Source organism: Rhinolophus sinicus, chromosome 3 (genome assembly GCF_057876585.1).
Source record: "Rhinolophus sinicus isolate RSI-liver-muscle chromosome 3, RSI-T2T, whole genome shotgun sequence".
Taxonomy (NCBI): Eukaryota; Metazoa; Chordata; class Mammalia; order Chiroptera; family Rhinolophidae; genus Rhinolophus; species Rhinolophus sinicus.
Genome location: NC_142503.1, coordinates 138,149,015 through 138,162,091, shown reverse-complemented (window position 1 = coordinate 138,162,091; position 13,077 = coordinate 138,149,015). Strand labels below are relative to the sequence as shown.

Genomic DNA, 13,077 nt, shown 5'->3' with positions numbered 1-13,077 from the left:
AAGGGCCCGCCGAGCCCACCGCCCACGATGTCCAATGAAGACGCGGAAACCGTGTTTGGGGCGGGGCCTGGTGCGTGTTCGAAAGCGAGGCGCCTTGCTGCTGGAAGATGGCGGCGCAGCCCGGGCTGCGTCGCTTGTGCTGTGTAGAGCTGCGGACGGATGGCTGTTGTGAGGGCACTAAGACACTCGACGAACCGTCTCTTACGTCTTCCATGGAGTGGGACACTCAGGTAGTGAAGGGGTCCTCGCCACTTGGCCCCTCAAGGCTGGAGACGGAAGAGCCACCATCCGGCCCACAGCTGCCGTCGTGGCTGCAGCCCGAGAGGTGTGCCGTGTTCCAGTGCGCGCAGTGCCACGCCGTGCTCGCTGACTCGGTGCACCTCGCCTGGGACCTGTCGCAGCCCCTCGGGGCCGTGGTCTTCTCCAGTGAGTTTGGGGCGGCGTCTGGGGAAGGAGGAGGATGGCTTTCTCACTGGGTGTCTCACTGGGTGTCCGAGAGCCGGCTGGGGAAAAAAACAAATTGGAATCTGGGAATTAAAGCTTTGCCAGGGATGGGGGCAACTTTTCTTGATTTATGTGACCACGATGAGCCTGTCTGGAGGGGGTAGGTTTTTCCTTTCAAGCCCTCACAGTTACTCAGAATTCTGACCCGCTTTTTTTTTCTTCCCAGGAGTCACAAATAACGTGGTTTTGGAAGCTCCCTTCCTAGTTGGCATTGAAGGTTCACTCAAAGGCAGGTATGTACTGAAAATTCCTGGTTGGTCCCTAGTCCCTGACTTAATGATACCTAGGAACGTGAAATCGACCTGCACTAGGAGAAAACGGTTTCTGTCTTGTGCTAGAAGAAAAGTTTATTCCATCCGTGTAATATTTTGGAAGTATGCTCCTTTTACCTGTTTGAGTCTTGTACGAACTTGATGCATTAACGAATGGAAAACTTGTATTTGTGTGTAGATTTTAAGATCTTTCTGAGGACCACATCTCCGTAGTGGCTTGTGCAAATGAAATGAGGCTAATTAAGAAAGATATGTCTAGTAGAGGAAAAAGGAGAAAATTATCCTTTGGTGTATAGTGAGAATAACTTACTAGAAACTACTATCATCTGTGATAATTAGAACTTTTAAGTTTGCATTTAACCTGGAGTTTGTAATAAGCAACTCCAGGACTAATTCTGCTATAACCCAGGAAACAAGAAAAACACAGTTAAATGTTACAGTAGTCCCCCCTTATCCGTGGTTTCGCTTCTGCTCTCAACTGCAGTCTGAAAATATTAAATGGAAAATTCCAGAAATAAACAATAAGTTTCAAATTGTGCGTCATTCAGAATAACTTGTTGACATCTCGCAACATCCTGCCCTTTGTCCAGGGTATCCATGCCGTACACACTACCTGATGGTTAGTCACTTACTAGCCGCCTGGGTTATCAGATCAGCTATTCTGGTATCAGTTCTGGTGTTCAGGTTACCCTTATTTTACTTAATAATGGCCTCAAAGTGCAAGTGTAGTGATGCTGGCAATTCAGATATGCCAAAGAGAAGCCGTAAAGTTTATGTTTGTATAGGAGAAAACATAGTATATATAGGTTCAATACTGTCTGAGGTTTTGGGCATTCACTGATGGTCTTGCAACATATTCCCTAACGATATGGGGATACTACTGTACTGCACAGTGAACTTTGTATCTTGCCTGTAATGTGATTTACAAGTGACAACAATGTACTCAGCGAATTTAGTATTACAAGGTTCCCCAATTGTGAGTGTTGGCTTTAACAAAAAGACAACTCATTCTGACTACAGTTTGGTTCAGTTTTAGGATTATAGCAATTTTATTTTATTTATTTATTTATTTTTTAAATTGGGGACTATTCGGGAACAGTGTGTTTTTCCAGGGCCCATCAGCTCCAAATCGTTGTCCTTCAATCTAGTTGTGGAGGACGCAGCTCAGCTCCAAGTCCAGTCGCTGTTTTCAGTCTTTAGTTGCAGGGGGCACAGCCCACCATCCCATGTGGGAATTGAACTGGCAACCTTGTTGTTGAGAGCACTCACTCTAACCAACTGAGCCATCCAAGTTGCCCCTCCGGAAACTCAGCAGCAGTTCGTTGTCTTCAGTCTAGTTGTGGAGGGTGCAGCTAGCTGGCCCATGTGGGAATCGAACCCGCAACCCTGTTGTTCAGAGATCATGCTCTAACCAGCTGAGCCATCTGGCCCAGAGTTATAACAATTTTAGTTGCTTTACTCAGTAACCAGGAAGAGTTCTTCTGTTCCTCTTTCCCAACTGAAAGACAAACACTCCCTATCCTTACTGGAATGTCCTCTTCCCACCCAAAGGGAACAGAGAAGAAAGAAGTGGTGGCCTCCGACTTGGAATTGGATCATTTGCGGCCAGAGGCAGAAGCTCTTTGAATATTTTCTTAGAGAGGAAGATAATGCATCTAGACCCGTGTTATCTAATACTATAACCACTAAATATGTGGCCATTCTGACTTGAGATATGCTGAGTGCAAAATACATAACTGGATATTGAACACTTGGTACAAAAAAATTAGTAATTAAAAATGTTGATTATACATTGAAATGATTTTTTGGTATGTTGGGTAGCATAAAATATATTAAAACTAATTTCACCTGCTTTTTTTTTTTTTTTAGCAAGACTAATAGAGAATTTTAAATTTATTATGTGGCTCACACTATTCCTATTGAACATTACTGATTTAGATGGTTTATAAAACACTGGAGGGAAAGTCCTGTGTGTTTGGGTATTTTTGGAATAAGGGGAACGATGGGACTTGGCAGAAAGAGATTTATTATCAAGAATTGGCTCATGCAGTTGTGGAGGATGAGAAGTCCTAAGAGCTGTAGTTGGCCAGGCGGAGACACAGGAGAAGCCGTGGTTTAGTTCTAGTCCAAGTCCACCGGCCTGAGAACCAGGAAAGCCAAAGGTGTACGTTCCAGTATAAAAGCCAGCAGGCTCAAAACCCAAGAAGAGCCCACGTTTCAGTTCAAATCCACAGGCAGGAGAAAAGACAAATGCCAGAGCTGAAAGAAGTCAGACAAGTGTTTCCTCTTACAAATGAGAGGGTCAGTCTTTTTGTTCTATTCAGATCTCCAACTGATCAGACGAGGGCCACCCACATTAGTCTGGGTAATTGCTTTACTCAGTCTACTGATTCAAATGTCAATCTCTTTCAAAAGTACCCTCACAAACACAAAATGTTTGACAAAATAACTGGGAACCTTGTGGCTCAGTCAAGTGGACACATAAAATTTAACTATCACTTGCTAACTTGGCACCCACATGTGTCTCCTAAAATCATACTTAATTTTCAAATAAAGACACTAACCAGGTCATAATTCTGCTTAACATGGTACAGCTATCCTGAATACAATTGAAAATGCACTAATGCCTTCTCCAGAAAAGGAGGGAAGTCCATAAGTGATGTTTATTTTTCTCCTTGATTTAAATACTATTATGTAAATTTAACAATACATAAATACTGTGATATAAAGACATCTTATGTTGCGTGATAAGGGAATAAGAGGAAAGAAAACAGCAGAAGAAAATAAACACATATACACATAAATATATGCATAACAAAGAAGAAATACTCATGACAATTACGGTTCTTGGTTCTATAACTGGTCACATGGTTATAGCTGGTATAACTACCTTCTTCCACTACCTGTTATGTATTCCCTCTGCCTTCAGCAAGCACTCAACTGGTTATAAGTCTTTACCTGGTGTGGTGATACAAACCTTTATTTGTGAAGGACCTGGGCCCATTAGCAGACAGATATTCAAGGAAATATTTATTTTATATTGCATGCATAAGAATAATTTTGGGATTTCTTTACATTTTGTTCTGTGCCATATATTTCTGAGACATTTGTCTCTGTCTGAGACATTTGTCTGTAGGTACTGTATTTTGATATAAATTCCTACACAGGAGTTAATTCAAATTAATGTAACTTGATTTCATGGCTTGCCTTGTTGGTTGCCATATTTTAAAAAATGCAGTACTGCACCTGTGCTATGGGACTTCATTTGCCAGTAAATTCAGTATATTTTGTTGCTTGGTATTGTTTAGTATCCACTGACATGAATCTGTTTCTTTTTAGCCATGTGATTTTTATACTCTAGAATTTTACTGCATAGTATATTATATTTGTACAAATAGTTTTTCCCCTTACCAAGCCACTTTAAAATTGCTTTCAGTACATGCATGATGAAACATAGTTTATTTTGTCCTAAAACATTTCTTTGTAATATTTGGATGTTCTTACATACCAGCAAATATGGTAAGTGAGTTGCCCAAGTGGTATAACTAGAACTAAAAGCAACATTTCCTGATTCCCCATCTAATAATCTTTCAGAAGATGAAGGAAGAGAAAATTGATGGCTTGCTAGGGTAATAGGATTCCTTTTCTTTCATTTCCATTTTGACTGGGTAATTTTTTGTTACTTTTTTGTTATATCTGTATAAAAATCCTGATTTGAATTCTATTAATAAATTGTTTAGTAAGCCGAAGTCAACTTGATTATTTTACTTCAACTAATTTAATGGTAGCTAATTTGTATGGTCATGTGTAGTTTTATATGCTTAATGTTAATCTGATTGGTCAATTCTCTTACTCCTTCTCAAAGGTAAATTACTCTTCTCTAATGAAGTGTCATTTGTACATCCATTTCTTTTGTGGCCAGAATCCACAAGGATATCTGTAATCTAGGGTGTACTTATATTAAAGTCTGAGTTAACCTTTCTTCAACGTGACATTTCTTCATTTTCATTCCTATTATAGCATAGTTTTAGGAATGCTTTCAGAGACTGGTTATTTTGTATTTGTTCCCTGATTTTCTTTCTTACCCATATCCTGTTTGTTCCTCCCAGCATTTACAACCTGTTATTCTGTAGCTCATGTGGGATTCCCATTGGTTTCCATCTGTATTCTACCCATGCTGCCCTGGCTGCCTTGAGAGGTCACTTCTGCCTCTCCAGTGATAAAATGGTGTGGTGAGTAGACTTAGATATTCTTTTTCAAATAAATTTAAAAGATCGTCCAGAAAAGGCAGAATGATTTTACCAAAGAAGATGCTGAAGCCAGGCACTGTCTACAGAAAAGATGGCAGTGGGACCAAGAAACAGTCTCATAACATTATGATTACTTTATTTTTTTAAGTTCTCACAATAGTGATTTTATTAAATTAGTTGCACATTTTAGATGTTTTATAATCATACCATGTCTTCATAATCATATTGTGGCATAATCAAGAAGATATTCTTTCATTACAGAAATTTCTGGAACTAAACTGTTGCAAACTGTTGTAGTAGATACTTTTTGGGTTGGTGCCCCACCTGTCTCCCTCCCATAGGGTGGGACCTTGTGGCCATGTTTGAATCATGTGTTATATCACTCCCATGTGATGGGATCAAGAATGGATACTTGACCTAAGCTAAGCCTAGGTTTTCTATCCTAGGAATTTGAAATAAGGACCCAGAGACATCGGTCATTTGTAGATGGTACTATGAGGAAGTTGGGAAGTGAAAGCTTCCCAAGGTTTAGGGTAGCTATTTTCTACATTATGCATATAGATAAAGAGAAATCTTGTCTGCAGAAAAAGAAGAGTGAAACAGGTACACAAAGTAAAAAATAATGAGACCATGTGGCTTCATAAAGTCTGAAAAAATACCCTGTTGGCTATCTGTTTTATGAATTACTTTGGATATTTCTTTATCTTCCTAATAAATTCACTTTCTACTTAAGCTTTTTTGTTTATTACAATAAACTGAAACATCCATTAACGTCTTTCTTGACCATTAAAAACAGCTGTTGATGACCTAGTTTGTGCTAGCTATGCTAACTTCACTGAGTTCGTAATAAAAGAAAACGGGCTCAGAGATAGAGGAGCTGAGATTTGAATTCATGTCTTTACTCCAAAGCTCATTTTCCTTTCATGAAACATACAGTTTCCTTTTTCTCATTTGATGTGCTTAGATAGGTATTTCTAGCTGAGTTATGGATGACACAATACTCATAAAGCCCATCCTTTACCATGAGTGTATTCAATGTGTTTTGGGTATACCATTTGTTCTTCAATGCAGATTTTCAAAAAGAAATATATACTTGAGATATTTTACTTTCAATTCTAGTTTCTTCTTACATAATTTCTATTTAGAATTAAGTTTAAAGAGGGGGTGATAAAAGTTATCTCTTAAGTGTGTGCTATTAGTAACCTTAAATCTTTTTTAGAAATAGTTATAAGTAATTGTTCCAGCAGAACTGTAATTGAGTTTTTGCCAAGGGGAAATAAGCTTTTAGTAACAAATTTTTAACATAAATTTGAAAAGCATTATGGGATTCTAAGTAATTTATTAATCTTTAAAATGAGGAGTTGGACTCAAAGGTCAGTATATTCTTTTTAAGTAGAAATTGGGAAAGTATAAGCAGCATGAGTCTGGGAAGATAATCTATATAAGTGTTGGTTGCCAGTCACAGAAAACCTAACAGTGGCTTTAACAAGTAAGGGGTGGGGGCGGGTGGCCACTCCAGGAGTCTTCTAGTAGCTCAGCTGTGACAGAAGCATCTCTGGCTTTCTTGGCCTTTTCTTCTTGGATGCAAGATGCTGCTGCAATTATAAACATTATATCTATAGAAAGTAGCATCCCCAACTGGAAGGTAAAGGATATGGGAAGTATGAGAATGGTCTTTTATCAGCAAAATAATTATTGGCTAGAACTATGTCACATGATCTCCTTAAGCTGGGAAAGCAAGTATGTGACAATGGAATGATTGCCACAATTGGCTTAGAACAGTTATGGTTCATTTCCTAGGACTGGGCACACAGCTGCCCTAAACAAAATCTCAGTTCCACTAGCAACAAAGAAGTGAGAAATGGCAACTAGCAGTATTTGTCATAATGTGATTGCTTTTCTTCTAACTGCTACAGGATCTACTGGTGGAGTGTGAAGCTTATGATTATTCATATGACCCTGGTTTTTGTCTTTAGTTTTTCCTGGGATAATTTTGTCTCCTGTATTTGGCTGGCAAGGAGAATCTTTCTGATTGGTTAATGGAGAATTTGTTTTTCCTACAAAATACATTATGAATCTTGAAATGGAAATCAGAAGGCAGTCTTTGCTTGACAGATATTTCTTTAGAGGGCAAGTTTGGTTCATTGATAATCTTGACTGTAGTATGGTACTAATATTTTCTCTGTCTCTTTTCTAGCTATCTCTTAAAAACAAAAGCCATAGTAAAGGCATCTGAGATGGATATTCACAACATGCCTCTACCAGAAAAGGTTGCAGAGGTAAAATTTCATGATTGTTGGGTGTTTCCTTTAATATAGACAACTTCTAATAATTTGTACCCATGAACTTGGGACGATGCAATGGTGTGATACTCCACCAGTCCTTCATACTTGGTTTGACATGCCTTATTGAATTTGTGACACAAAGCAAAATGTAAAAGCCATGTTGTAAGGCCTAGTTCAGGAGGAGGTAGAAAGCTTCTCAGCTCCTGCATTCCTATGGTCTCCTCTATGCTGGGAGTGAACACCATCGTCTTTCATAGATCTGCCCTCTTTGCAAGGACCATATACTTAGATGTCTGCAGTGTTCCATGGATGCCCCTTCCCCAGCAAAACAGCCACACTGAAGAAAATTATAAAGAAAACAACCATCTTAAATCTGTAGAAATTTTCCTCAATGCATAAAGCAAATGAAGAGACTTTTTTTTTTTTTTTTTTCAAGAAAATCTACTAAACCTTGGTAAGAACAGTGACAAGCCTATGGTATTTGAGCCATAACCTGCTCCCTCCCTCCCATCCCCCTCCAGCTCAGAGGGAAAGAGGTTCCGTCTGGGCAGATGCAGGGAATCTGGGAACTTTTCCCTTCTAGCTCCCCGTCGAGGGCTGTGGTATTGTCCCAGGAGAGGCAGGCTATCATCGCTTCTCATCAGAAGCTTATTCCAGGCAAGAACAGCCAGCTGTGTGTGCAAGTTCTACCAGAGGCACCGTAGGCTAAGAGTACTGGGGGACCCATCCACCCATGATGCACCTTGCTCATAGGGCAGAGGTTTCCTGTTGGCAGAGGCAAGCTAAGAAGACCAGAAACTACTGCCTCTGCCCAGCACCCTGCTTATAAAGAAGAGGTCTCTTCTGAGAGACCCCGCTCCTACCCCCAACTCGGGATTCCAGGATAAGAAGCACATTGCAAAAACAGCTCTGAAGCTCTCCCAAGGAATTGACTTTTTTATTTTTTTATTTTTTTATTACAGTTGACAGGTAATATTATATTAGTTTCAGGTGTACAGTGTAGTGGTTAGACATTTATATAATTTATGAAGTGATCCCCGTAAGTCTAATCCACTGGGTACCATACATATTTATTACAATATTATTGACTGTTCTCTATGTTGTACTTTATATCCCCTGGCTGTTTTGTAAATGCCAGTTTTGTACTTTTTAATCCCTTCTTCTGAACCCCCTCCCATCTGGCAACCATCAAGTTTATTCTCTGTATGAGTTTGTTTCTGTTTTGACTTTTAGATTCCACATATAAGTGAAATCACTTATTTGGTATGTCTTCTCGGTCTGATTTATTTAACTTAGCATAATATCCTCTAGGTCCATCCGTGTTGTTGCAAATGGTAAAATTTCATTCTTTTTTGTGGCTGAGTAATATTCCATTGTGTACAAGTATATGTACCACATCATCTTTATTCAACTGTCTATGGATGGACACTTACCTTGGCTATTGTATATGAAATGTCCTTTTTTGTCCTTTATGATAGCCTTTGTATTAAAGTCTGTTTTGTCTGATACAAGTCTTGTTACTCTAGTTTTTCCCTTTCATTTCAATTTGCATGAAATTTCCATCCCTTTCAGTCTGTGTCTGTCGATCTGAAGTGGGTCCCCTGTAGGCAGCATATGTATGGGTCTTGTTTTCTTCTCCATTTCAGCCAGCCTATCTTTTGATTGGAGCATTTATTCCATTTAGATTTAAAGTAATTATTGCTACGTATGTAGTTATTGCCATTTTATTCACATTTTTTACCTTTTTTTTTCCCTCAAAGAAATCCCTTTAGCATTTCTTGCAATACTGGTTTGGTGGTAATGAACTCCTTTAGCTTTTTCTGGTCTGGGAGGAATTGACTTTATTTGAAACAGTGTGTGGGATATTCAAGTCTAAGGGTGCTGCCCCAAAAGAAGGAAGTTTTGGTGATAAGCAACTCAGAGAGGGCTGGTCATTCCATGAGAGCAAACCTTAGTTTATAAAAGAGAATCAGTGAAATAGACAGCTAAGAAGAGCTCTCCTGGGTTTGGAAGTAAAACACTGGCCTTAAAGACTACCCTTGCCCAGGGGTCTGAATTTAATTGTGTTAGACTGTGGAGCAATTTATGTTCCAGAGCATTGTCAGAAACAATAGAGCAATTACCCGGCAGTTAATGGAGGCTAACAGCCAGGTGTGATGCTAATGGCGGCAGACAGCCTCCACAGAGATCTGGGAAAGAGGGAAAGTGTCCTGCTAAAACCACTGTCATTCCAGGGTGTCTGCACCTGGCCAAGGCTGTGCCCTCTGAGGAGCGACTTCAGAGTCTGCACACTGAAGGAAACAGACATCAATAAAATAGTCTAGCCGGCTCACTAAACAGATAAGCAGACAACCACAAGAAGGGGTGTGAGTGTCGTGTTTAGTATGCAGAGTTGCTACAGTATATTATCCAAACTGTCCAATTTTCAATAAAAATTAGACACACAAAGAAAATATGATCTATATGCGGGATAAAAAGCAGGCATCAGAAATTGTCTTTAAAGGGCCCAAACGTTGGGCTTAGCAGACAAAGCCTTTAAAAGCAGTCATTATACGTCCAAAAAACTAAAGGAAATCATGCTTAAAGAAGTAAAGGAAGGTATGACAATGTCTCATCAAATAGATGATATCCCTAAAGAGAGAAATAATAAAAAAGAACCAAATAAAAATCCCGTGAGTTGAAAAGTACAATAACTGACAAAAGATTCACTAGAGGGACTCAATAGATTTGAACTGGCCAAAGAATCAGCAAACTTGGAGATAGATTGATGAGCTTATGCAATCTAAAGAGCAGAGAAAAAGAATGAAGAAAAATGAACTGAGCCTGAGAGACCTGTTGGGTACCAGCAAACATACCTAAATATGCTTTGGTGATGGGAGTATGAAAAGAAGAGGAGAAAAACTTTTCAAGGAAATAATGGTTGAAAACTTTTCAAATTTGATGAAAAACATTAACCGACATATTTGAAACCTCAACAAGCTCAGGTAGGATAAATGCAGAGAGCTCTAGTTCAACATATCATAGTAAAAATGTTGGAATATAGACAAAAAGAAAAAAAAATCTTGAAAGCAGCAAAAATAAAAATAAAATAATTCATTACATCCAATGGCACCCTAGTAAGATTAACAGGCTCTAGAGCAGGGGTGTCCAAGCTGCGGCCCGCGGGCCAACTGCAGCTCACAATTGTTAATTGGCCCGCAGCAAATTCCAAAAATATATTTAGTTTACTTAAATAAAGCAGGTGAGGCAATACTTACTTCACCTCGAGTGAGTGGCCCGGCTGTTTGTGTATTTTACCGCATATGACCCTTGGTGAAAACCGCTGAAAAAAGTTTGGACACCCCTGCTCTAGAGTTACCTGTTTAAGCAAAAAAATTTCCTGATGAATTTTGGGTATTCTTGTATCTTGGACCATAAAAAGTAGATTTAGTGTACTGTGCCATTTATGTCAGAAATAAGACTTACTTTGGTTAACCCTGATTTCAACAGAAGACTGTTACCCGTTATTCTGTACTCCACGGTAAGTTTATGAGTCTTCAGTACATGTTGCAGGTGAGTAACACCACTAAGTTTGGTTCTAGATATAGCTATTCTAAGGTTAAAGAGCTATTGAAAATTATCTAATTACAACAAACATCTGTGCTAAACCTGACAACCAGAGCTACTTTTGAAGACCATTAGCAGAATATTAAAGAAAGGTGTTTTTCTACTGTGAACAAAGAGTTAGGTTCTTGCCACTAGGAAAGGAGGGAAGACTCGTCAATGCTTCTGTCTCCACAAGCTTTCTTACCCCAGTCTTGTCTTCCTTACCGATTGTTTGGAGTTTCAGCCTGGTGAAAAGGGGTAAGAAGGAGGGAGACAGAAGCTGTAAAGTTCTGCAATGGCTGGTCTTTTGTCATGTGAAACTTTGTATCTGAGGATCTGACTGTACTCTGTGGTATAAACTTCTTTCAGAAAAAGAACCAATGTATTTATGAAATGTGTGGAGATATTGCCAGCTCTCAATCACTCACTTAAATTTGAAGTGATTTCTAGAACAAGCAAATTGAGAGTTAAGTTTAAGATGCCCTGATACCTGTATATTTCTCTTCCCAGCTGAAAGAGAAGATAATGTCAACGCATACTCACTTAAATTCACTGATGGAGATTCTGAAGGAAGCGACTCCTGACCAGTCCAAGCAGGAAAACTGACCCCAAACCAAAGCTTGAGTATCAGAGTCAGGCCTTGACTGCTGTCTTCAACAACAGGTGCTGTTTGATCATTTCTTGAGAAAGATCGACTTTAAGAATGGATATGAAAGGTGGTTTATTATGTTTGTCTCTAGGCTGATTTCCCAAATCATGTGTGAAGCTGTTTTCTAGGAGGTGAGAAACTTCTGTCCAGGTTTCGAAGCTATTTGCCTTAAGAACTTATTTTAGCTGCTTTTCAGTATCATAATACTTATTTCTGAATATATCTTTAACCGTAAATTTAGGGATTAAGAGGCAATGTCCCATGAATGCGCTGATCTAAAGATACATGGTTGGTCTGAAAATAAAGTTGTACTTAATGTTGACGACTATGATTCCTGCATGGAGCTGTTAGATGAATACTGAGAATCATTTTTTTCTTATCTAAAATACAGGTACATACATATTCTGTAGGTAATATTCAGTAAGTTGTATGATGTACAATTTTTCTTTCTCTTTTCATTTGAAAACTGAGCTTAATAGGGTGAGAATGAAAGGCATAATAAGACCTCAAACATTCTCCTATTTTGTTTTACATAGCACTTTGGCTCAGTAGCTTGTATTATTCACTTAATAAATATTTATAATATGCTAGTCGCTGGGGATAAAAGGTAAGCAGAAACAGCCACTCTCCTCACAGAGCGTCTAGTCTAGTCAGAGATGGACGGTCAAATAACCACACGAAAACATGTAAAATTATAACTGTAGTAAGGGTTTAAAGAAAAGGGACATAGAGCTGCAGCACATGTAGTAGGTAACTGACCTGGTCTTGGGGTCCAGGAAGGCCTCTGAGGAAGTGAAGTTTCAGTAGTGGTCTGAGAGAGAAGGAAGCGCTAAGGTGGTGGAGGGAACAGCCTGTGCAAGGCCCTGAGGCCCTCCCAAGGCCTGCAGGAGTTCTGGTGGCCAGAGACCAGGAGATACAAGGCCTCACTTGTACTCCTGACGATGTTTGTTTTTATCCCAAGAACAATGGGAAGCCCTTAAAGAATTTTAAAGGAGGAGGCCTATGACAGGATCATTTTCTTTTTCAGAACCTCATTATGGGTGTCCTGTGGAGAATGGGTGGGAGGGGCGTTAAGCTCACCACTAAAAAGGGGCTGACACTAGCACGATAAAGAGATGATATAATAAAGCCGAGCATGGTGCATAGAGAGCTTAAGTTGGTTCATAATGTAGCTAGCAGGTTTTTTTTATGGTAGATTCTTTACATTTTATACTGCATAAAGCGTATTTTCCTTTAAAAATACCTTAAACTGGAGAAAAAACATCTGATTTGCTTTATGCTTTTCAGGTGCGAAATATGGTTCTATAAGCAAGGGTGAAAACTGTGGTAACAAAGAGTACAAGAAAATACTATATTGAATCATCCTGGGGTTTTCATTGTGTGTGGGTTATGTTTGCCTCGATATATTTGTCTAAATATAAAAGCAGTTCTTATGTAGCTATTTTCTTTAACCTCTTATTGCCATTTTTTGGTAGACTTTCAGTAGAAAGTTAAATGCTTGAACTTGACATCAAATTAAGCTGGCTAGTTTT

At 39.1% G+C, this 13,077-nt stretch overlaps 1 protein-coding gene across 1 annotated transcript; it reads left to right on the top strand.

Moving 5' to 3' along the window:
- Window positions 1-23: 23 nt before the first annotated feature.
- On the top strand, window positions 24-11,867 carry OIP5 (Opa interacting protein 5). Its single transcript, XM_019725453.3, has 5 exons — window positions 24-426; window positions 671-737; window positions 4,886-5,008; window positions 7,224-7,305; window positions 11,407-11,867. The coding sequence occupies exons 1-5, from the start codon at window positions 108-110 to the stop codon at window positions 11,500-11,502; spliced, it is 687 nt and encodes a 228-aa protein (XP_019581012.3). The 5' UTR covers window positions 24-107; the 3' UTR covers window positions 11,503-11,867.
- The last annotated feature ends 1,210 nt before the right edge of the window (window positions 11,868-13,077 follow it).